Source organism: Tauraco erythrolophus, chromosome 5, assembly GCF_009769465.1.
Source record: "Tauraco erythrolophus isolate bTauEry1 chromosome 5, bTauEry1.pri, whole genome shotgun sequence".
NCBI lineage: Eukaryota > Metazoa > Chordata > Aves > Musophagiformes > Musophagidae > Tauraco > Tauraco erythrolophus.
The window spans coordinates 29749847-29775934 of NC_141469.1; the positions used below are offsets into that span (position 1 = coordinate 29749847).

The 26088-nt window shown below is 37.7% G+C and overlaps 1 protein-coding gene across 1 annotated transcript in view; it reads right to left on the bottom strand.

The window, feature by feature from the left end:
• Nucleotides 1–1520: 1520 nt before the first annotated feature.
• Nucleotides 1521–26088, bottom strand: part of LETM1 (leucine zipper and EF-hand containing transmembrane protein 1) — a 29845-nt gene continuing 5277 nt past the window's right edge. Inside the window, 16 exon segments of the mRNA XM_086611717.1 lie at nucleotides 1521–2420; nucleotides 2422–2480; nucleotides 3880–4018; nucleotides 5989–6179; nucleotides 6757–6891; nucleotides 9668–9823; nucleotides 10417–10596; nucleotides 11219–11350; nucleotides 11952–12071; nucleotides 12564–12767; nucleotides 17536–17673; nucleotides 18673–18819; nucleotides 23680–23940; nucleotides 23942–23967; nucleotides 23970–24033; nucleotides 24035–24134. Of these exon segments, the coding sequence (XP_086467843.1) occupies nucleotides 2333–2420; nucleotides 2422–2480; nucleotides 3880–4018; nucleotides 5989–6179; nucleotides 6757–6891; nucleotides 9668–9823; nucleotides 10417–10596; nucleotides 11219–11350; nucleotides 11952–12071; nucleotides 12564–12767; nucleotides 17536–17673; nucleotides 18673–18819; nucleotides 23680–23940; nucleotides 23942–23967; nucleotides 23970–24033; nucleotides 24035–24134 (2140 nt within the window). The 3' untranslated portion in view covers nucleotides 1521–2332.

Consider the following 26088-nt stretch of genomic DNA (forward strand, 5'->3'; position numbering starts at 1 on the left):
TAAACTCCCAGCTACTAAAATCAGGCAATTTACTGCAATGACAGTTAAAGCTCTGTAGAACTTTAATCAATAAATCTTTGAAAACAGCTTTTTCTGCTACTTTCCTGTTTTAAACTTGCATGCATTCAAGTGCATACAATTCTCGTTTTTTGATGTTCTGTGAAAGGTAGCAGACGATTTTAGAGTATCTGTATTATGTTTCAGGAATGTCAAGTAAGATTGTTATACACTGTTTTCAAGTTGAAGATATACAACTGTGAAACTTCGTGTACTTCAAAGCCCACTAATTCTAATTGTAAATCATACGATGTAAAATTAGTTTTAAAACTGTATTTCATGAAATTAGTTCTACTCTTGCATTTTCATCTAAGATAAATTTTGGCCTAAAAAGCACCTAGTGAAGTCTTATCTTCAGAATCTACAAACTGACTTTCATGCTGAAATCTTCAAGTTAATCTCAATTTCCAAGGAAGAGAATAGCCCCCTTGCTTAAGGGTACATTAACTGCAAAGACTGTACTGATTTGAAATTTCAGCTTTGTCACAGCAATTTTATACTTAAAATTACAGCAATTCTCAGGAGGTTCTTACTGTAAACAGCTTTGCAAACTGTACAGAATACGAACTCAATACTTGAACTAAACACTGACTCTTTTTCTAGAATTAATTGTACTTGTTTCCAAAGCAAGATGTACAGTAAATACAATGGTCCATCACGCAAGCCATGAGACTGTCAATATTTTTTTTTGTTCCACTAACTTCAAACGAGTTTTTACAAATAATTTAGCCAATCTAGAATAAATACTGAACATGGAATTATGCTGAAATATGATTGGGAGTCAACATTTTCTACAAAAATATGCCACTATGACTAAAAGCATTAAGTACTAACTGCCCACCTCAATATCACTGTATACAGCACCATTGTAAGGTGTGCTCTCTACAGTGTATGCAAAATCAAGGATGTTCATGTTATTTTATAATACTGGGTACAAAATAAAAATAAAATAAAAAAACCCAAACCACACCCTGCTGGTTCAAGTCACACTATGTGTATTTCATAACAAATTTTAAGAAATAGTGAAAAATTTGGGCTATCAGGAATTATGGAACACCGCAGAGTTGGTATTTTAGTTTTTAAACTTAAAAATTTACTACTAAGGACAGACATTACTGAATAAACCTTGACCTACTGTCAGTATTTAATCACACAGTTAAAGACAGAAACTATAATAAATTAATTAGAAAGCCAATGATGTAATCAAGCACTGGCAACAGCAGACATGACTTGTTGACTACACAGTAAGCAAGGTCATGAGATGAAAGTATTTATGTACTTTGACTATACTTGGTTAGTGATTTTATACCTGAGATGAAAATTAAGAGGTCAGAAAACTAGTTATGGTGTAAATAATTATCAGACGAAAACCAACAAGCATGTGAAGATAGCTGCATTTTTAGAAAATGCATGCAAAAAGATCACAACTAACATTTTCCCCCTTATGATTATCTTCATTTGCTATTTAGACAAACACTTTAACTCACTCTACTGTGTGACAGACTGTTTCTGAAACTGAAAGGCTCCTGTGACTCCAATGCGTTAGTAATTCATGGAATTTTGAGTAGAAGTGACATTCTCTATTCCTAGTCTTAAGAAATTTAAGGCACCCATAAGAAGCAAACTTCATGGGAAGTTTTCATTCTAGGGAAAAATAAATCTGATTTTCCCTTCAACAGAAAAAAATAATCATCATGAATTCTTAAAGTGATTAGAATGCCACATTCTCCATCAGTGAGGCAACAGCTTAGTAATGTTTAACTTAAAACTCAATCTAAAGAGCTCTTATTGAAGCCACAGAATCTTCGCTAATAGGTTACAAAAAATGTAATATTGTGACAGAAGGGAAAGTTTGTATTAAATTCTGAAAAAGCTAAAAGATAGAAGCAGAGCAAGCTTGGGCCGCATGTAATGATGAAAGGAAATAAATGAGAAATATTTTTCCATGATAGATACACTTAATTTATACAGCAAACTTGCAATTTTAATGGATCACTGTACCACAACAATGAGTGCAAATACATGATTTTGTGGGCAGGAGCACTGCTAAAGAAGCATCTTTTGTTTTCATCTTTATGGAATGACAGTAAATCACTTCTCTGATGAACGGAAATTTCATTCCATACGTCAGAAAACATATTTATAATTTATTACTAGAGTCAGCTCAAAACACTTCCCATAATAATCACAAAAGCGCAAGTAATATGTAGCCATTGACACAGAAAGATATACAAGGTTTTGGTTTACAACGGGGATTAGCTTCAGATCCTGAAGCTTAATTCTTTGCTTCCGCAGCTTCTTTATCATGCTTTTCCTTTGCTTTCTCTTTTTCTTCCAGTTTTTCTTCTTTTGAAGTAGTGCCATATCTCAGCAACCTGACTGGTGCCAATATCAATGTCTTCTTTGTCAATCAATTCTACTACCTACAGGAACATAAAATGAAATTGACAGAATGTTTTCATTTTTACATAACTGAGGCATTTGCTTATAAATTTTGTTAAGATAAAAAGTAATCGGTTCTCTCATGTTCAAGAAAAACAGTATTTCTCCCCACATAAAAACACAAATTCAACCACAACCAGTGCCTCAAAATATCAAGAGTATTAAAAAAACCCTGCAAATTTAGAGCAAATGATGTAGAACTTTTCACCTCAGCACAGAGTCGCATTTTAAAGCATTAGTAAAACAGACCCATTTATTATACCTGTTCCAATGGAAAGCTCAGATTCAGTATCTACTGAAACAGTATTTAAGACAATACTTATTTTACAGGCTTAATTTTATCAAAAGACCTACTGCACTAAATAGGCATAAATTTACAAAAACTTAAAAGCTGGGGGGGGGAGGCCTTTCAGAAAGCAAAACGAAAAAATAACTTAGCAGGCGCTTCCAAATTCCTTTACATAGCTTGCTGTACACATGTATTCTTGGCATAGCTGCTCAAGTTCTAGAATTACTCTGCAAAATTGAGAAGTACGTTTTACCTCTGTTGCTAAATGTACAACCACTGTTGAAAGGAACAGGGAAGATAATCACCACTGGGACAACTTCAGTAGAGAGGAAAAATGTGTTTCAAAAGGCTGATACTGGATTTTCTAGCTGGTCACAGTGTCCTAACTTTAAGCACTATTTCTGTATTGAGTTGGAAAATTACTTGCAAGGAAGTTAAGTTTCAGGACATCTCTAAATACAGCAGGTAAAAAAAGAAACAAGAAAATGAAGGAAAAACAGGAAAAATCTGAGAACATTCCTCAAAATGAGAAAACAGGACAAATCAGGCAAAGAACACAAGTCATTTACAACAGACCTAAAGGACAACCAATGGTATGATGTCTTTCAAGTATAGGAAATACAGATCTCAATGAAATATCTAAGGTATACAAGTAGGCAAGAGAAGCTATTACCTTGTGTTGACATAAAGTATATCTATACAAATTATGTCAAGACTTTGGCTAATACTGGTATTCCTAAAGTTGTTCTTCTAAAGCTCCTTCCCATCCTCCCTCCCACCTGTAAGTCACACAACAAAATTACCATACTTTATGGAACTTGACATATGCATATGGGAAAACCTACAGCTTTAAACGTAACGTGGGTAACAGACACAGGCTAATTTTTTTTCTTTTTCCCCTCAAAAATAGCCGTATAAATTCTGAAGATGCTAATATGTATTATAAGATCAATTTACAATACATTACCAAAAACTTCACTGGCATCAAGCTAAGACTCTTGCAAAAGACAGCAATAACAATTTAAGTCAACACAGATACAATGTTTGAAGGATGACTAGAATTACTTTTTTTACCCAGTCCACAGACTTACCTTAACAACATTATCTATATCAATTTTGCCATCCTTGTTTTCATCTAGTGCCTCTGCAATCCTAGTTAGCTTCTCCTCTGGAATCTTCTGAATTTGTTTCATAGCATTAATTAGCTCAGCAATACTGATGAGATTCTCCCTGAAGAGGAAGCACAATCTGTACATGGCAAGCAGTTACTCCAAAGGAGTAAAGTTGACAAAAGGCAGTACTGAAAGTCACTACACTGCAGGTCATTTCTAACAACATTATTTATTTATTTATAATGCTGAACAGAACATAAAAAAGCAAAAATGAGTTACTGATCAGCAAGCAGATTTCAAATGAATCTTTATCTTACCATCAAATCTCACACTTTTGGTTTCCATGTGCTTTACTGCACAAATACAGGCATCCAGTAGCGTTTGAAATAAAGTTTAGCACAGTTTCTGTGCTTCCCAGACTGTATCTAACACCCTTTGCTCCCCCGCTATTTACCAAAGATGCAGTACTGTGCACCTGTCATCCCTTTAGATTTAGAGAGGCTGGCCTACACAAAATTAATGAAAGTCATGGCAAAATAAAAGCTGAGAACTAATTGCTTTAGCAATTTAGCTGTTTTGTTAGAACAGGCTTCATTTGCTCAGTCACGGAATAGACTTTGTAGAGGAAAGGACTAAACTTGACATCATAACTAGCATATTTCAAATGTTTCCACTGTCTGCTTACTCATCTTACGAAGCTAAAGTTGTCTGTCTTCTGCAACCTAAAGCCTCTGCTTGCCTATGTAGTTTTGTTAGTTTGAAGAACCATCTTCCATGCACAGGTCAAACTGAAATGCAGGAGGCAGTGAAAACTGAAGGGCTCTATCAGTATAGTCCCAGCTCCATACCTGTCCCTAACCTCTGGGCACAGACTGACTTTTTTTCAAGGAGCATTTCTCAAGCTGCCACTAAACGTCCTGGACTTCTGTTGTTTCTATGACTCTTGATGGCTTGCTAATAACGGCACTAATTTGAAGGTTAAAACCCAAGCCTTTGACAATTAAGCAATATTTAGGCGAATAATTTTAAGTCATCCACAATCACCTACAAAATTATCCACAAAACCATTCATTGCATAAAGTATAACTACATTCAGTACAAGCAGATGGTATATTGTATTTTTAATTTACAGATTCAGATGGTTTTGATCAACAGCTTCTTTATAGCACCATTCATATGACCCCCCTTAATCTTATTACATACAATCTGAAACAAATGACCGTTTGCCCTGGGGACTGGAAAAAACAAAGTCTGGAAGCAACAAAAGCACAATCCTTATTTCTGTTTAGGTTATGCTCTATGGGAGCTGGGAAGCTCTCTTAATGAAGCACACAAAATGGTGCATGCATAAACTTGATTAATAGAGCATTCATAATCATAAACTGTGAGCATTACAGTCACAGTTCTTAGGCGTTTCAGTGCCCATAACATGCAACATATGACCATTCAACATATAAGTGTTGATAAATGAATTTTGCAATGAAAGTATCAAGAAAGATCTATCTTTGAAAATCTGCAAGTGTCAGTTGAAATGAAGCAATCTTTCAGAAAGGGACCATGTATAATTATCTCCTTACTTCCATTAGATTTGTTCCCCCATTTCTCTCCAGAGACAGAATAGACTTTATTGCAATTTTCTCTCCCCACTGACACCTTCAGTACTAAAGAACAACAAATATGAATATGCTTGACATACTATTGTGCACCTTTTCAATCAATGACATAGGAGGAGCATTTCAATCAATGCTACTACATGAGGAGCATGACTAAAGGCATCATTTCATCTCCATCACCGTTAGTGCTACAGGCCTGAACAAGATGGTAAGATACTACTTGACACTTTGACTTTCAGAACCCCCTCAGGACTAACATCTGGGGAATTATACCTGCTTTTTTCCTTCCTCATTCCAACCGTATTAAAAACACCTAATAAGAGAGAAAATCTACAGCACAATTTTGTTAATTTTAGTTTTGAATTAAATTATCTTAGCATTCTAATCAACTTCTTCAGCAATTCTTTTCTAATCACACATCAGACAAAAGCAAGACTGAAGACAGAGACACATTCAGTGCTCTCAAGTCACTTACCCAGCAGGAGGACTACCACCACTGTCCAGCTTTACATCCACTGTCTTTTGACTTGTCTCTAATTCATCAATAATTTTGTCTATTTGACCAACCATTCGGTTCACTCTCTTGGTCAATCGCTTGCTTGCCTTTGACTCCTCCACTACCTCTTCCTGGCCAGTTTTAGAGAGCTCTTTTATCTCTTGCAAATCCTAAAAGAAATGGTCAAGAGAGAGAGAAGCTTTTGCTGGCGCCAATTCTCAACAACAGACGCTACTGACAGACTAGCATTTCATGACAGGAACCATTTGTAAATGAAATGCAAATGTACATTAAGAAATATAAAACCAAACTGGAATTAGAACAATAAATCCTAACACTGCAGCCATTTTAATGCACCTCTTGTTATTTTCCACATCTTTCATAAGATTGGATAAGATTCATTTTACCTGGAATACCTGTAACACTGATATCTATGCTTGGTAAGAAAGAACTGCAGCATACAGCAGTTAGTCAGCATCTATTAGCCTAGTCACCCTGGGAATAAGAGTAGGAACAGAATTCTCATCTGGTGGGAACTACTCCAATGATTTTAACTCGGCTTTAAACATGTTCTACAAACAAGGCTCTGCATTGTATTGTAAAATAGTACAAAGCTCATTCACTCAGCTACCAGCTACAGGCTAACAGACAACCAAGAAAGATAATATTTAACTTTGTGGAGCCTTTATGCTAAAACTAAACACAAACAAATAAAAACCCGCCAAACTTGCATGTCCCATTCTTCACCTCATTATACTCCTGGATATCGCCCTTCAATTCCTCAAGCTCCTCCTTTTCCTTTGTTAGTGATTTTTTCTGTTCCTGCAGCTTGGTGCAAGCATCACTCAGCATGTCAATCTCCTCCTTAGTGATTTCCTCACCCTGTAACGGAAAACACATACAAATTAGAGAAAGACATATTTGTGATTTTCCTCAAAGATTTTGAGTCTTTTACCGGAAGAAGACAGACTCAAGATTCTTTTCCCATATTTGGAGCCCACATTGTACAGACTGGCACTTTGAGGCTAATGTAGAAATGTGCATTTTGAAGCTAATGCCGAAATCTTAAATGCTAAGGCAATTAGTCAGCTATGGTACATACTTTTCAAGTGCATCAGTAGTAAATTCAGCTAATGTGATTGATCACATGGGTTTTGGCTATTTGAAATTCTGTACCTAGTCATCTCATTTAAGAATGTTTTAGTTCCTTCTTTGCTGTGTGAAAAATCGAAACAACTGAGAAACGATTCACTATGTATAGGAAAGATACATTACGTAACATTTTGCAGAGCAAAGTTATCTTCAACAACCTTTGTAAAAATGAGAATGAACATCCATAGTTTGAGTTATACTTGTCTCCTACAAAGCTGAGAATAAAAATCTAACTCCCAATTGAATACTTGAAATATAAGACTTCAAGATGATTCATTTAAAATCTTAAAATCTCGTAATACTAGCTGCAGTTCGCATATTAATCTTACCCAGACACCAGTTTTTATTGTGAATGACTAAACTCTGAACAGCCACCTAAGTAGAGTATAGAAAGACACGTGCAAACCAGGATGCCAGAAACACAGAGCAGAATGATGGTATGTTTCCAAGAAACAACTACGGAACAGTTCACAAGCTAGGCACTCAGTCCCTTTGTCAACTCAGAACGAGTTTAAGTGTCCTATTAGTATCTAGTCATCAACCTCACTTCTGATTTTAATATAGTATCTACAGCTCATCTTACAAAAAAAAAAAAGCAACTCAGTTTGAAAAACAAATTCCTCTGCCTCAAATAAAATCAGTCACCTTCAAGAAGCTGGCAGTCTTACATTTTTCCCATAAGAGGCAAGAATGTATTCCACAGTGTTTAAAATCTTCGGAAGCATCTTTAGGGGACAGGCCACACTGCAACCTTGGTTAAGAAACGCCACACTAACTTCTTGTTTTCTCCTATCAGTTAGGGCTCTTGAGGAAGTCCTTGTGGCCCAGTGTTACACACTCCCACAATGCTGGTGGCACGGCAGGAACACAATGCCAGATGTGGCAGTGTAAACTAGCTGCTACGGCACACATCCTTGCTGTCTCCAAACGAGATCATCCCAGCCTCGCCTGCCTCCCTCCCATGGCATTCCTCGTGGCTCCACTATCATGCATCCAGTTACAGTCAGGAGTCAGCTAACTCATCACACTAAAACGTATGATTTCAACATGGATTAGTTCCATTTTGTTATTATCATTAAAACCTTGGCAGCATTCTAAACTATACAATGTTACAACAATAGCAGGTAGATAATGATGCTGTCCAGGAAAACAGAAAATATTTTTCTACCTAAGCCATCGATTTTAAATTAAAGTTGTTTTTCTGCAAAGTAACACTAGGGCTTCGAAAAATCCTGACATCAAACCTTATGGACAAGAATAAAATGCTCAGCTACAAATAAAACTCGGGGTACAACTGGAAATTAAAAAAAGGCATACAAGAGGTTGAACCAGGGATTGGTGACCCAGAAAGAATACAGAGACACTGTCCAAGTGTACAGACATGAGTTCAGGAAAGTGAAGGCCCACTTGGAGTTAAATCTGGTGAAGGGCAACAAGAAGGGCTTCTACAAGTACGCTGGGAGCAAAAGGAAGACACGAGAAAATGTAGGCCTGCTGCTGAACGGGACAAGGAACCTGGTGTAAAAGGACATAGAAAAGGCAGAGGTAGTCAATGCCTTCTTCAGTTTTTACTAGTGAGGCTGGCATTCAGGAATCCCAGGTCTTTGAGACCAGTGGGGAAGTCTGGAGCAAGGAGAATCTACTGTCAGTGAAGGAGCATCAGGTTGGAGAACATTTAAACAAACTGAACGCACAGAAATGCATGAGACTTATTGGGATACAACCACAAGTGCTGAGGGAGTTGTTTGATGTCACTGAGAGGCCACTCTTGATTATCTTTGAAAGGACATAGTCATAAGGGAAGATTCCTGAGGACTGGAAGAAAGCAGATGTCACTCCTATCTTCAGCAAGTGCAAGGAGGAGAATTTGGGGAGCTACAGGCCAGTCAGGTAGCAAATGGTTAAAAACAGCATGCTCTGACTAACAAAGCATGCTAATCCTAGAAATTAACCTGTTACTTTAACAGGGCTATAAAATACGTTCAACATCATACTAAAGAAATAGTGAAAGAGTATGCTAAAAAGTTTTACAGTGTATACATACTGCACATATCAGTTTTGAAGAGGAAGTCAATACAAATCTAGTACAGTCAAGTCCAAATCTAGTTCCTTACTTAGTCCTTTGGTCTTAGCTACATCCTTCAAACGAAAGGAACACTCACCTTTACCTACTCTTGCCTTCTCCATCTTCATGTGTTAACTATGCACAGATTGAACATGGACAGATTCATTAGGTCTACAGCCAGTGCAAACGTCCCCCAGAATAGGTATATTAGTATCAATAACAAAGAAGATAAAGGAGATACTCAAGAGACGTTTTGTGCCAGCATCAATTTCTGCATTGGTGGTTAAGAATTTGCAATCTACTAATCAGCTGGTTTTAACTGACAGAATGTGGTGAGAGGGTTAAAACTGAAGGATGTCTAGGCAACTTATCATGGCTCTTACATGGATGTTTTGAATCTTTACATCGAAAAGTATAAAAACGTACAGTTATCCAGATTACCTTAATGCCTTCCAATACCGGTGCTGTATCTTTCAGCGTCTCCGAGTGCATTGCCGTATCTGCCCTTGCCACTTCCTGTTCAGCATCCATAGCCATCTGACTTTTTTTAGCTTGCAGAGTAGCTGCTTCAAGATCTACTACTGACTCCACCTCTTTCTAAATTTGAGAGACCCACAAAGTTTTAATTGAAACAAAGGTAACATTATCTGTATTAGCATCAGTAAAGAATGACTTCTCAAAATGGAGATAGTTGCCAAAATAGACGCAGACATTTTTATGAGAAGACAACGTTAAAAAACTGCAACATACTGAGTGGTGTCACACTAAAATACCCACCCGCACTTAGTGAACTATGCCTATGAGCTCCTGAGGCTTAATTCACCAGTAAAGCAGGCCAGCAGCTTTTGTAGTCAAGTATCATACAATGACATTATCAGTTAATGACAAATAGAAAGAGCCAAAGATAAGAAGATTTAAACCACCACCTTTCCTCGAGGAACAAAAGGCTCCTCTTATTACTCCAATTAAGAGGAAAGAGAAATCAAAGATACATAAGACTGAGACAATCTTTCCTGTTTCACAGTGAACCCTTCCGCATTGCAGTCTTTTAATATTCTCCCACATCTTCCATATGTGAATTTAAAGGTCAGTTTCTTGCAGGCAACATCCAGAGCAGACACAGTACCTCAAAACATGCTAGTTTTTAGACCACTGACATTTATTTCTCAACAGTTGAGAGCAGAACTTACCACAGCTGCAACTTGAAGGGGTTCTTTGGCTTTTTCTGCAGCTTCAGAAATTCTTTCCATCTCTTTTTCTTCATTTTCTTTTCTGATGGCTTCCTCCTCCTGAAGTGTTGCTTCCAGTCGTGCTTTGTTATCTACCTTTTCACCTTCAACTTCTGCCACTTTGACTTGAGCCTCTTTGGCCTAAAAATAATGTAAGAAATCTATTAAAGTCTCTATGTGTGTGTGTGTGTGTGTGTATATATGTATGTCTACATAATGTTATACATTTATACATCTTTATTGAGATAGATAGTACCGGTATGCTAATGAATATAGTTAAAACTCTCAAAAGTTACCCTATTTTTGCATTTCTCAGAAAAAGATGATTCTCTTTGTTCGTAAATGAGAAGTTTCCACCCTGAAATCGTACGTGTTCTTTATTCTCTTTCTTTCAAGACTCCCAATAATCTACTGAGATCATTTCTCTATCTACATAACATCATCAGCATTTTCAACATATTAATGTCTTTCTATTGCCTGAAGCATAGATTGTTTTTTATATCAGTAAAAAGTGTATTCTAAAACTTCTTCTGCTATTCCTGTCTACCATCATGCAACGAAACATTGCCTTTTATTTGCTTTATTCTCAAGACTCCTCCACATAAAAGTCAACTCTTTCTGTTTGAAGGTTACTCAAATAAAACTATCTATGGCTTAGCTTTTCAAGGAAAAGAACGGAACCAAAAAGAATATCTATTTCTCTAAATGGATTTACAGTGACGATACTGAAAGCTGGTTACAAGCTATGTACATCAATACTTACAACGCTATCGGGTAGTGTCTGAAGCGTTGTTTTGAGCTGATCAGCTGGAGAAAGGGTATCTGGAAGATACATGGCTCTGGATAAAATGAGCAACGAAGTAGGGATTTCCTGGTTCAGGTGTAGATCTAACCACTATAAATGCAAGACAAAACAAATCTTCAACCTTGGACTATTTTTCTTTTTTACAGATAAATCAAGCACACACAAAAAAGTAAATGCTAATTTTTTTATCACTACTTATCAGTCAATATCCTAGCACAGGAACTACAGGCTATAAGAGCTAAAAATTACAGCAATTGCACTGAAAGATAAGAAGCAGTATTTTGTTTGAAGAAGTATTTCAAGAGGTATCGAACGAATATTTTTTTGTTTCACACACATTTTCCTCTAAACCAGGCAATACCAAAGGGCAAAGAACTGATTTACTTGGAGAAAAGTTCTTTACAGAGTAACAGAAATCATTAACAAGACAAACTGTCAAAATTTCAAACGTATTTTGGATATTTTTAAGTATCTATTTGCATCACCAAAGCATCACGGCCCAGTCAAAAGCCAGAAACCCATTGCTACTACATACTTACGTTTTGACACATGACAAAAGCTTATTAAGGAGAAAGGCTGTTTTAGCCAAGTCTTTAATGAGAACAGAGCAACATGACTTCTCAGAATCATACCAAAAATCAGAGCTAGCAAGTGAAGTTAGGTCTGTGTATTCAGTCTCGCAAAACCATACCTGTTTCAGCTGTTCCCTGAGACGTTCCTCTGTCACACCAAGAGCTCTCATACCTCGGGCACGACAAGCTGCCTGAAGCTCTTTAACAGTCAGGCTATCAACTCCTTCTTCAGCAATCAGCTGCAGAAAGTGCAAAATAAATTTTAACATGTAACGGCTCAAAACTGAAGAACCACCACCGATGCACACCCACAAGTCTGCATTTTTACAACAGCCACTAGAGGCTGCTGTGATAACACTAAACAGCCTCCACTTTTTAAACAGTGGACGTTATACTGTATTCTTAACAGCTCCATAATGGTAATGTCAATCTCTCTCTAAGTTTAACATTTCTATCAACTCCCTTACGAATCACAGTTTCATAGAAATGCTTTTCTTTGTAACGTAATTACTTTCATTGCAATTAATAGTAGATTAAAAAAGGTCGGTTCTTTCTTTGAAAATAAGGACACTTCTGATTTTAAGTTCTTCAAGCCTTTTCATTCTCAGTTAGCTCAAAAATAAGGCAATTAAGACAAAGGACAATGCCTAGAAAGACATACATCTATATATACATGCTCATTACTCTTATATGTCAAAATTATTAACCAGTGCCTATTTAGAACAACTCACTTTGTCATCTGCTTTTATGCTTCTCAACCTCATAGTCAGCTGGAAGCGGAGAAAGTTATTTGTCCCAATTGACTGAAGTTCCAACAATTTACAAAGTGCCACCAACTGAGGCCTGGTTAGATTGTCCAGAGTTAACTCATCTTCAAACAGTTTAGAGAACCTTAAGATCTCCTCATTACTGGGTCTTTCGCCAGTTTCCCTGATCTGTAAGAAAAAACAAACACACACAAAGCTTTTCAAAGCAAATGTTACGATTGGGCATTATGCGTCCCTCAGGGGTCCGTGTTGGGCCCGGCCCTCTTCAACATCTTTGTCGGTGACGTGGACAGTGGCATGGAGTGCACCCTCAGCAAGTTTGCCGATGACACCAAGCTGTGTGGTGCCGTCAACACGCTGGAAGGGAGGGATGCCATCCAGAGGGACCTCGACAGTCTAGAGAGGTGGGCCCATGCCAACCTCATGAAGTTCAACCAGGCCAAATGCAAGGTCCTACATCTGGGTCGTGGCAATCCCAGGCACAAATACAGACTGGGTGGAGAATGGATCGAGAGCAGCCCTGAGGAGAAGGACTTGGGAGTGCTGGTGGACGAGAAGCTCAATATGAGCCGGCAATGTGCTCTTGCGGCCCAGAAGGCCAACCGCATCCTGGGCTGCATCAAGAGGAACGTGGCCAGCAGGTCAAGAGAGGTGATTCTCCCCCTCTACTCTGCCCTCGTGAGACCTCACTTGGAGTATTGCGTCCAGTTCTGGAACCCCCAACATAAGAAGGACATGGACCAGTTGGAGAGGGTCCAGAGGAGGGCCACGAAGATGATAAGAGGGCTGGAGCACCTTTCCTATGAGGACAGGCTGAAAGAGTTGGGGCTGTTCAGCCTGGAGAAGAGGAGGCTCCGGGGTGACCTTATAGCGGTCTTCTAGTACCTCAAGAGGGCCTACAAGAAAGATGGGGAGAGGCTGTTCAGGAGGGCCAGTTGTGATAGGACAAGGGGTAATGGTTTTAAAATAGAGGGAGGTAGATTCAGATTGGATATTAGGAAAAAATTTTTTACCATGAGAGTTGTAGAACACTGGAACAGGTTGCCCAGAGAGGTGGTGGATGCTCCATCCCTGGAGACGTTCAAGGCCAGGTTGGACGAGGCCCTGAGCAACCTGATCTAGTTGGAGATATCCCTGTTCCTTGCAGGGGGGTTGGACTAGATGACCTCTGAAGGTCCCTTCCAGCCCTAACCATTCTATGATCCTATGATTATTTTGAACAATAAAAATATTCTCCTCATCTATCAAGTACTCTGTATCAATTTTGATAATAGGAAATAGGACACAAGGAAGACATGAAATTATTTTTAAAAAAACTAACTTATTTACCGTAGCAATTAAATCCAAACACTGGAAGTGGAAATAACAGTTCAAAGAAGTAGGAAAAAAATAATTCCCTAGTCTTATCAGGTCATAATAGAACATTATCACCTGTATAAATGTTGATTTTTCTATTTTAAGTATACCATCAAGCACTTACTAGTGATATTACTGAATCCAAAATCTACAGAACTTTACTATGAAGTACTCCCAGCCACTTAACACCTTCAGTCTAAACAGAAAGTACACAGATATCCAAAACACACTTTTCCCAATCCCTCTACCTTTTTAAGAGAAAACACAAAACCCTGTAAAGAAAACACAAGCTAAGTGATACAAAGTACAGTCTGAAAACCTAACATAACCTATACAGCCTGATTTATTACGCCTACCTGTTTTACTTGCCAACTCAAATCTTTTAGTGAACAGCTACCAAGTACAGGAAAAGATGAAAATTTGGCAGACAAGATGGTCTTGAGATCATTAACCGCCAGGACGCTTGTGTAGCAGAGAAACCAAGTCAGAGAAAGAAAGGTCAAACGTGTTGTTGTTCCACTTCACCAGCTCCTTCACTACAGGAGCCAAAAATGGAACTTTAAAAATACAGAAAGTATTTTCTTCCTTGTTTAAAGCTGATTTTTGACAGAGAGACGTTTCTTGAGAGCATAAACTGAAACTTTCTAGTACATCACTAGCTACAAAGCAACACAGATCAATTCTGGAATTCTGCAGCAAACATTTTAAGCCTGTAATCAATGGTTCCTGCACCATCAAATACTTCACTGCAGAAACAGCTATAAAAGAACAGCAAAAAGGTGGGAAACATTTAAATTTCTTCTTGCTCTGACATTTCTTACTCAGTACAGTGAAAAGAGATCAATGAAGTTTGTCTCCATGGCACAAATGAGAAATTTATAGCTGTAAAAAGCACACCCACACACAAGAAATGCAAGTTTGAAAGTTCTTTTTAGTCATCAGAGGAACTTGGGACTTCCTCCAGCAAACATGGAGTGATACGTCATTATTTCCACAGAAATTAACCGTCAAATGCAAATTCTCACTAGCAGTTCTTCCAGAAGAAAATGAGATGTTCCAAACATGAAGCATGGCAATGGCATGCTCCCAGAGTCTGCAGTGTCAGTGCTTCAGCTACTAGCTGCTATAACTAACCAGTTTAAATGTTCCACAGATAAAAAAACAGAAACAGATGATTGTATAGAAGCTTCAAAGCACGTGGACTTTGCAAGCAGATATCGACTGGCAAAACTTGCCGATATCATTACCTGAGGTAACCTACTCAGCATTATCAACATGATCTTATTGCCTCACTCTTCAAAACTTTATTCTCAGCACCGACAAGCAGGACCTGTAAAATTCATAGATTCCAAGATTTCTAGGTTGGAAAAGACCTTAGAGATCATCGAGTCCAACCGTCCCTAATCCCCCATTAAACCATATCCCTAAGTAGTTCATCCACCCTATTCTTAACCACATCCAGGGATGGGGACTCAACCACCTCCCTGGGCAGCCTATTCCAGTGGCTGACAACCCTTTCAGAGAAGAAATACTTTCTAACATCCAACCTGAATCTCCCCTGACTAAGCTTATACCCATTTCCTCTTGTTCTATCACCCAACACTAATGTAAAGAGCCCTTCCCCCACCTCCCCACCATCCCTTCTCAAGTATTTGTAGGCAGTAATCAGGTCTCCCCTCAGCCTCCTCTTCTCCAGGCTAAACAGCCCCAACTCCCTCAGCCGCTCCTCATAAGTTTTATTTTCCAGACCATTGACCAGTTTAGTCGCCCTTCTTTGGACTCGCTCCAGGAGCTCAATATCTCTCTTAAAGCGAGGGGCCCACAACTGGACACAATATTCCAGGTGCGGCCTCACCAGTGCCGAGTACAGGGGCAGGATCACTTCCCTATTCCTGCTGGTTACACTATTCTTGATACACGCCAGTATCCCATTGGCCTTTTTGGCCACCTGGGTACACTGCTGGCTCATATCAAGCCGGTAGTCAACCAACAGCCCCAGGTCCTTCTCCTCCAGGCAGCTCTCCAGCCACCCTTCCCCGAGCCTATAGCGATGCCTGGGGTTTTTATACCCCAAGTGAAGGACTCTGCACTTGGCCTTATTAAAGCTCATGCCATTGGCCTCAGCCCAACTGTCCAGTCTGTTCAAATCCCTCTGAAGGGCCTCCCTACCCTCAAGCAGATCGATACAGCCTCCCAGCTTGGCGTCGTCCGCAAATTTACTGAGGGTACATTCAATCCCCTCATCCAGGTCATTGATAAAGATGTTAAACAGAACTGGACCCAGCACTGAGCCCTGGGGAACCCCACTGGTGACCAGCCTCCAGCCAGATTTAGCCCCATTTACCACCACTCTTTGGGCCCGGCCATCCAGCCAGTTTTTAACCCAAAGGAGGGTGTGCCTATCCAGGCCAGCAGTTATCAGTTTCTCAACCAGAACACTATGAGAAACTGTATCAAAGGCTTTACTGAGGTCAAGGAAAACTACATCCACAGCCCTTCCCTCGTCAACCAGGCGGGTCACCCCATCATAGAAGGTGATCAGGTTTGATTGGCAAGACCTGCCTTTCATAAACCCATGTTGACTGGGCCTGATCACCCAGTTAACTTATCATTATCATTAACTGATCACCCGGTTAACTTGATCACTTATTCAAGTCTGAAACCCCCCAGGCTTATGTGCTTTTTTCAGTGCACATACATGCTCTCCCCAAAGGAGGAGGCCACGCTCTGACTTTCAACAAAGCACCTAGCGATGGTTGGAAGCTCAATCTCTTATTCAGTAGCCTCCCAGTTAAGAGAAACCAGAAGTGTGAGCGGACTGAGATAAATCCCATCTTGAGAAGATTTAAGAAGGTATTTTTCATCTCTCTAGGAAATACCTTACCCTTACTTACTACTTGGTGAAAGGAAACACTGTCAAACCTAAAAGCCACAACATAGGAGGTAGATATCGGACATTTAGTCTCTGTGTCAGCAACTGCTCGTTGACAGAAAAATTTTGTACTAATCACAGCACTCACGTGCTAGCAAAACCTCAGATTATACCACATTCCAGTCAGTATCCAAAAGGATTTCAGCAGTATAGCAACTGTGCATTTAAAAACTGGTTTTATAAGTAGAATTAAATTTGACAAAAAAAGTTTACCTTTTCTCCCACTAAGTTTTAATCAGTTCATTAAGACAGACCTTTTTCCCCACTTTTTGCACCCAATGTTCAAAAAAAATGGTGAAAAACTACCTGAGTAATCACTGAGCACATCATGTTTTGATGATAGAATTAACTTATTAACAAAATAAGAGAATGAGAAGGGAATAAGCAGAAATATACTGCTTCTAGAATCAGAGAGTGAAAGTACCAGCTAGAATATCAAAGCTAAGAACAGTAACACTTCAGCACAGTAGCACTTCAGCACACTGAAGTATTACTTGCAAAAAAGTAATTTATCCTAAAACCACTATTACATTCTGCTCCTTCAAATCTAACAGAACTAAGGTATCTGATGATTACTGTAGAACAGAACAAAACACCAAGCTATTTTTTTTGGTAGGAAGAGAAATTACATTTTAAAAACTATTTTACCTTTTGAAAGAATGTTGAAAAATCTTTTGTAACATTTCCTTTGGCTGCTTTATTTTTCAAGGCCATCTCCTCAATCGTGTCTTGAAGGAATTTAGCCAATTCAAGCTTTACTCTCAATTCTTTCTTCAATCTTTCCTCCTGTTAAAAAAATATCTGGTTTTAAAAGTTCTTTCCAGAAATATGAGTATTAAATACCATTTCTTCTGACCTCTGACAAGTTATGTGGAGTACTTCTGAACCTCTGCTGTAACACACACATCACAAGAGGACATTCAAGCTTAGCAAAGATTCCCAAAACGCACTGAAAAATAGGCTGATCAGCTCAAAGCTCCAGGAAGCATGAGATGCAATGCTAACAGTGAAGTACAGCATGAGTGGTCTCGCCTACTAAAACTAACACATATCCTCTGAATTAGTAACAAAAAACCAGAAACTAATCAATTTGGGTTTCAGTAATTCCCAACTCTTGTAACCAGCGCAGAAATCCTATGCTACATCTCATCCAAACAAACAGGAATTTATCACAGAATTAGAAATTACTTAGAGTTACTTAGATCCAAGTATACAATCATGATTGATCGTGTGTGACTGACTGGGAGCTCACTATGTACAAACCTCACGTATTTTGCGCTCTGAAAGTGAGAACTTGCGGGGCTTTTTGGTATGGTTTTACAACAAGCAAACAATTCCAAGAAAATTTAACTAAAAAAGTTTTTTAAAAATAATGAATAAGAAGCTATTTTACATATTAATTATATATACAAAAATCCTTGCATGAAGAACAAGGACTTTCATTAAAACAAGGTCTACCTATTTTAATATAAACTAGAAAAATAAAGTTTCGCAGCTTTCATTTCTGCTTTGTAAGAGTCATAGAAAATGGAGATGAGGACAGCAAAAAAGACACGAGAAGCTTACAGCCCTGATAGCTAAGCACCTGTGCATACAAAAAGGTAAACCAGAATGGCACTGGTTCACTATTGTATGCTAACAGCAAGATCACCAAAATAACATAAAGAAGACAAAAGTTAAAAAAAAATATCTAATTTTTAGAATTTTTCTGATTTCTTTCTTTACAGAAGAAAGTTTTTATTTTTTCAAAACATATTACTGGATTATAAATTCAGACCTGCTTACCTTTTTAGACTTTGTCTCGAATGTAGAGGGAAGCATATTAGGGAACAATTTAAGAGCTACTGGAAGCAAAAATTCCATAAATGGGACAACAAGAAAAACTAGGAAAGGGACCAAGCGGAAAAGATCGGCACATATTCGAAGAAACTGGAGGAAAAAAAAAAAAAAGACATGTATTTATACGGAAAATTTTAAATATTTATTTTAAAAATACTTGATATGATCATCTACATTATCACTTAAGCTCACATACATGTATTTGCTACAAATGAAATGTAAAATAACACAGAAAAATGATGTGACGTCAGTTTTTAATATCTTTTTCTTCAAGTTGCTATATACTACAGAGTGCCAGAGTTTCACCAGTTTTCAACACTTATAGAAAGTATTTCAAAAGTCTCACTGTGTCTCAATAGGATTATTGAACAAGTATCTCATTTAAACCTCTTAAAAGCACCTGAAAACAGGAGGTGGTCATTTGTTGTCATTAAAGCTGCTTAACTTCTTTTATTCATCTTTATTTGTGCTCCACCACTTCTTACATGCATGAGCTACTGTGGACTAAGTAATCAAGAATAAAATGAAAGATTCGTCCTCCTCTGCCTTATAACAATTGTAATGTACATTTAAATCCAGGGTAATGAGCCCAGCTTGGTAGATTCTTTTTTTTTTTTTTCTTTTTTTAAATAACTGCTTTTCTAGAGCAGTAATCCTCTGAAAGAGGCCGATGCATTAGTTACCAAATCTTGAACTGCATAAAATAAATATTGTCCTTCTGATTTCTGTACACCCACAAATGTATATATTAGGCTGTACAGTCTATATTCAAATCTTTCAGTACTCCTTGGAAGCTTAACAACTTGGTTTCTCTTGGAGAGTGCAGATCTTGTTTGACTCCACCTCATTTCACAAAGCAAATAACTGGTTATTGGGAACAATGTCAGTTCCTAAATCAGAGACTGGAGGTCAGACATACACTGCAGTACATCACTGCCTCAGCACTGTCATTCAACGTTGTGATTTGATAAACACAGCTACGACTGGCAAAAACTGGCAACATAAATGCTATTACACAAGTAAACGCATGCTTTCCCCTCCCTCCATCCCCTGCCAAACCAGGGGAACAGCAGCAACCACCAGTATAGATTGCACGTCACTGGGACCACTTTGCTAGAATACAGAACCAGTAAAGCTCTTAACCATCATTTTCTTAGCATAAAACCAGACAAAATACTAAATACAGTTTGAGGCATGCACAAACGCCACAGATCCAAAGTTCGACACATTTCTTTGTATATAAAAAATTCAGTTTCCCAGAAGGGATGCTTTGGTCCATTGTTTACAGGCACAAAGATTTTGCCATTCATTCCAACAATAGAAGACAAATGACTACCAGGGAGTTCAAAAATATGTAAGAAAGCTTGGAAGAAAATTTTAGAAGCCAGAAGAACAAGTACATTTTCCCTTAAAAAAAAAAAAAGCTCAAAAATTTCTATTTTCTACAAAAATAGTACAGAGTTCCTATTTATATTCCATATCTATTTTTAGATAGCGCACGCACGTATTTGCACAAGGCAAAAAGCCGTATGTAAGGAAGCAGTTTTACAACCAGATTAAGCTGACCTAACGCTAACCTGAGAAAACGCACAGAGTCATGAACGGACATAAGTAGTCACAATGCAAAGGTACACCAGGGATCCAGCTAAAACTAACCTAAATACAGACACAAACAAGCGGAAAAGCATCAGTAGAAACCAAAAGCGGGGCAGGGGTTGGGGGAACGTAGGAAAACTTGATTTAAAGACCAAGCAGCAGGACTAGCCTTTTTTGCAGCTGCACTCTCCTGGATCAGCTTACATAAATCCCGAAACTACACCCTCCGCTAACTCAAGGAAAACAACTTTGGACAGGAATCTAATACAATGGTTTATGATTACACACACATTATTTGGCAGCACAGCATGAAAGACTTGTGACTACTCTGTATCTGCCGCTACAGTTCACGTAATCCACTTTTCCCTCCTCTGCAGGGCTGAAGAGTTGGAAAAGCTGATACACTCGCTACAAACTCCATCGTGTTTTGCCATCTCAATTCCATGCCCTGAACCATCCCTGCTGTAGGAAGCAGCACTTGAGAGAGCAATCAGTTTTTAACAGCCAGTATCACATTTTGCATGTTTTACATCTTCCTGCCTTCTCTCCTAAGAGCAGATAGGTAATCTTGTTGAATCCAAACCCTACTAGCAACTGTACAAGCAGAATCTGGAACCGACTTTTGGTTTACATAAGCAATAGCTCCCTCGCATGCTGCAATGGCTTGTTCATGTGGTTAGATTACTTGGATATCTTTCCATTATTGCCTCCAAAGAGGAAGGAAAGGGCAGGCAGAAATAACTCATTTGTCAGTCTGCGTGAAGGTAAGGTTTCTCTCGGACTGTCAGTTCACATGCAGTTTCATATATTTAAAGCAGTATGTACTTCAAATTTATTATTTTTTTAAGAAGTTCAGGAGCAACTTTTGCAAAGTTGTAGCTAATCTGTCATCAGAGTTTTAAGACTTCTTTAAATTAGTCAGTGTACTACAATCTAAGACTGAACTGATAAAAGATTAACTCTGTCGAAACAAATTTTAAATAAGGTTTAAAAAAAGCAAATGTAAAGGGTTTTGTTCAACTGAAGGCTGGTTTGCTTTTCAGTGACCCTGGCTTCTAAGCCTACTGTGACTTCATTCAAGAGACAGAACATACTCTACCTCCATATAGAGAAAACAGAAAACCTGGATTGAGAAAACAACATTACTGTAGTTCTTAAAACTATTTTCTCGACATCTTCTACACTGGATTGCACGCACACAGACATATGCACACACACATCATTAGATAAGAGACAGGCTGCATGAATGCAAACACTGATTTATACCTGCACAAGAAACCTGTCTTATTTAAGGGAATTGATATTGAAATTGCACATCTGCACAAAAAAAAAAAAAAAATATTCAGGAAGGCCAAGTGCCAGACCACTACATAAATGAGAGAAAGACAGCTCTGTCATCACTAGGTGATGACAGTAAAGGCAATCAAATGAATAAATCCATCTATTGATGGAACAATGCATGCGTCCAAAGATAATGTGTTACTTCTAGAATACAGTAGTCCTAATCTTTCACCAAAAATATTTCCATGATATCCATATTTTGCTGTTGTTTGTACAATTTCTCAGAAGTATGGCTCACTGAGCATGGAACAGGCAGGGAAACCAACTGTTCCAATCTTGCCTTCTGAAGGTTTTCCAATTCTGTTTTAAACCATGAATTAATTTGTCTCACTTGGTTTTCCAAGTCTCCCAAAGCTCTCAATAAGCCAGCACAAGCCAGAACTGCAACTTCAAGCAGTCCTGTGGTCCTCGTTCCCCCCTATCCTCAGTTACTCCATCCTGGCACTACATAATCCCCTCTCTTATGTCAGCACACTGTTATATTTATTGCTGAGCAATGTTTCAGCTGGATCAGCTGCCAAGCATGCTCTTGTAACAGCATAGGGAAGAGGGCAAAAATAAGTAACACAAAGATGCTGAGACCAAATACCATCAACCAGTGCTGTCGTAGAAAGAGACCAAACATAATCACAGATAAAAACTGCTACATGTGCATTTAACAATCTTTTTGTCTAACCTTGTGAATATAGAAAATAAACTTCCGTATACCGCATTAAGAAGTGATGTTTTTTTAATTACACGTTGAAATATTCAACTACGTACTGAATTTTATCAGGAAATTATTTAACCAAAGAGAAAATATTCATATTTTTGATCATTTAACAAAATTTTTGAAGGCAAAGATGTGAACCTAACACATTGTGTGTACAGTGTACAAAGTGCAGCAAACCAGACCGTGATTGCAAGCAGCACTATTCACTCCTGCTGCCAGAGTACATACACTTTTCACTCTCCAACATTTCTTCCAGCACATTTTTTTTTCCTGCAACAGCTGAAATGCCTTTTTTTTTAAAAAAAAGGAAGACAGGAAGACAGATTTTCATATTTTATCTGTATAAATGGCTTAAACGTCTTGTCTTTAAAAACAGTAAAACGAGAACTATTAAATCAGTTAATGATATATTGTTATATAAAAGGATATATTGTTATGAACTGGTGAAGGTTGAATACCATGCATTCTTTCAAAATTTTTTTTCAAACTATACCAGTTTTAAAACAGTTTATTATTTTGCAGTGTTTCATATATAAGAGCTCACATCAAATGTTTTTAAATATCCACGTATCTTGAATAGTTGAATAAGCATATTTCTTCATCCACAAACTGAAAATTACTATTGAAATGCATGTAGATTAGTTCGAATTTGAAAGCACTCTCATTTTGCACTCCAGATTTCATTCCTTCCTCTTTTCTTTAAAATTACGAGTTGCATTTTTATAGTTTCATAAATGTAAGCTACATGGCATAAAGAAAAACAAAAGTATAAACCAAAAACTTTACTCAAATTATCTTCTTTGGACTACAATTATCTCAGAAATATATTTATGACTGAGACCGTACTAATATCTGATTATCAATCATGCATTTCAGTCTGAAGCTTTTCTTCTGTTAAAAAAAACCACCACAACAGAACTGGCACAAACCCAATCTTTAATGGAAGTCTTTTCCTTCTATTTTTCCAGCTGTAGTGAAAAAGCAGAGAAAGCAGCCCTGTACACACATGTAGCACATGGATGGGAGCTTGAGAATAAACCACAACTGCTGTCCACATGACAAAACAGAAGAATCCTCTGCTGTTCCAACTAGAAAATACCTAATTTATCTTCAATAGTGGGAAACAAGAGCTAAAATGTTTTGGAGTCAAAATCTAAAATTTTTAGTGTCCACATAGGAGGAGGAAGAAAATACAACTAGCAATTTAATTTTAGGAACAGAAGACAACAGAAAGAAACAACTCAGTTAAATAAAATGGAGCATCGCTCAGGATACTCAAACGAAATTATTTGCTCAGTACCTAGTCTCCGTTCTCGACGAGACAAAGTGTTTCCATGAAGTATTCGCCAGAGCATCCTTGCAGCTATTTTTGTGTCAATCCACAGTAACCGAAAACCATGGTAATAGTGCTTCAGTTCGTCCACAACCCTCTGTCCAATGGATTTTTTCACAACTTCCACTTCTGTTGGACTATACACAGGACCTCCTTCTTCCAACTTCTTGTTTTTGTCCTTTAAGGACTTCCAGTGACTGTTCACTATGGAGTCATGCTGAAGGGGACGTGAATGAATGCCACCATCTAACTGGAAGATCTGGGGACCTAAAACACCCAGGGTGCTAGTGGCGGTCCATGAGCCAGAAGAGCTCGTAAGAGTAAAAGTGTATTTTGTTCAGATCCTTTAGTCCACAACAGTAGCGATCTTTTTGGCAGTATGTGTAAACAGGAGGGACACTAGTGCAGTATTTAAAGTGTACAGTCCTTCAGAAGAAAAAAAGCATTCAAGAATTAGCAACAGATCATAAACTATTTATATATTTATATATATTTGTACAGTTATATAAACTTACGTACTTCTAAAATGCATCGTTTGAGAAATATCTACTGCATATTTAAGAAAAAAAAAACAAACCTGTGACTCTCAAAACGTCTCACGATGACTTTACCTGAGAAGAATGTTTGGCTGTACTTGATGACAAAAAATAACCTGCAGTGAATTTTCCATTGAACTGCTTTCAGAAGATGGCTTATTTTACACAAATTACAAGCAGAAGTGCTTTCCACTTAGAAAGCTACATTTGAAAATAAATCTGTAAATTCCTAAGTAACATAAAGCCCCTTCTATTACTTCTCCTGTTTGAACAAAACACTTGAGAAAAAAATACAAGGTGTAGACTTGGGATAGGTGCTGAGTTAGAGGAAGAGAATTAGTATCAGAGAAATCCAATTTCATTAAAGCTCCTCTGTTACTATTTCCATGCATCTAGTTTTCCTTTTTTAGCAGAAACTTTATGCACAAAATTCCATTATTGCTCAAACATCCCACTCATTAAACACACAGAAGAACTACTCACTATAGTAGGCTTGTACACACTTTTATAAAAGGATATGACAAACTTATAAGTAGTATAGTAGATAAAATATTATAGTATTTTAGTATATATATATAGTATATATATAATATATATAATATAAAACAGTAGATAAAATAAAATAGTATAGAGTAGATAAAATATTTCATATAAATGAGTTCCATTAGGTATCCCTCAAACTGAAATGCCAGCATTAAGTCATCTCCAGGACAGAAATGACTGAGGTGTTTTTTCACCGAGCTCTTGTATTACCAAAACAAAATCAGAATATCTATTTGTCTTCAGCCAATGAACAGAAAATAGGTTCAAGTGGCTCTACAGCTCTGAGTAAGTTTAAGGGGAAAAAAAGTTTATTGAAAATTTAGAAGCGTCTCTCACTTCAATGAGTACTAGCCTCACCACGATCCAATGAATTTAAATTACTTGAATGGTTTTTATCCATTTAATGTTATTCAAGAAGCTTTGCACAAATAAAAATACTAATTGTTACTTTTTAAAGACACATAATTTATTGTTCTAGCTCAACTAAAGTTTTAAGCATCTGACCATTCACTGGTCAGACAACTGCTGAAACATACACAGCTACACAAAACATTTTCTTCATTAGCTAGAAAACTACACACTTGCACAGAGATTAACTAATGAGAATTACGGTGTCTTTAGAAATACGTACACGTTCAAAACCAGATTAAACCTTGCAATAAATCAGTCCCATCCTGATCTAAGTCGATTCCCAAAGCAGAGCTCCAGGCCTACAACCAAGTTCCACCTACACACATATACATTCTTCTGCATGCAGAGAGGAAGGCAGCTCTGCCAGCAGAGCTGGTTCTGAAGCTGCAGGGAAAAAAGTCTTCCTAAGGAATGTTTCTCTTTGAACACGCTTTCACTAGCAGGATGTCAGACACAAAACTTCTATCCCAAGCTGTCCTCAGCACTTGTATCATTAGAGTCCGTTGCTTTTGGATCTGGGTCATGTGGGGAGTAGGCACTAGATTGTTTTCTTTTAAGCAACAACATTACAATAACAGCAGCTTTTGGTTTAAAAAAAAAAAAAAAACTTCTCAAAAGAATAACAAAAATTTCTGTCCCAATATTCTGCTGCTCATACACCAGACTTAAAATTTGTCTCCATTTTTCCAACAGAGAGGTGCCATATAATAATCTATTAAAAAGCACACAGATTTTAAAACGTATTCTGTATTAAAAACTCTCATAACTAGTTACACAGTGATATAGAACTAACATGACTAAGAAAAGAAAGGAATTAGGTTGGGTTTTTTTGTATGAAAGGGTTACGTCTAGAGACATACCCTTATGCTAAAACAGAAACTTGGGAAATT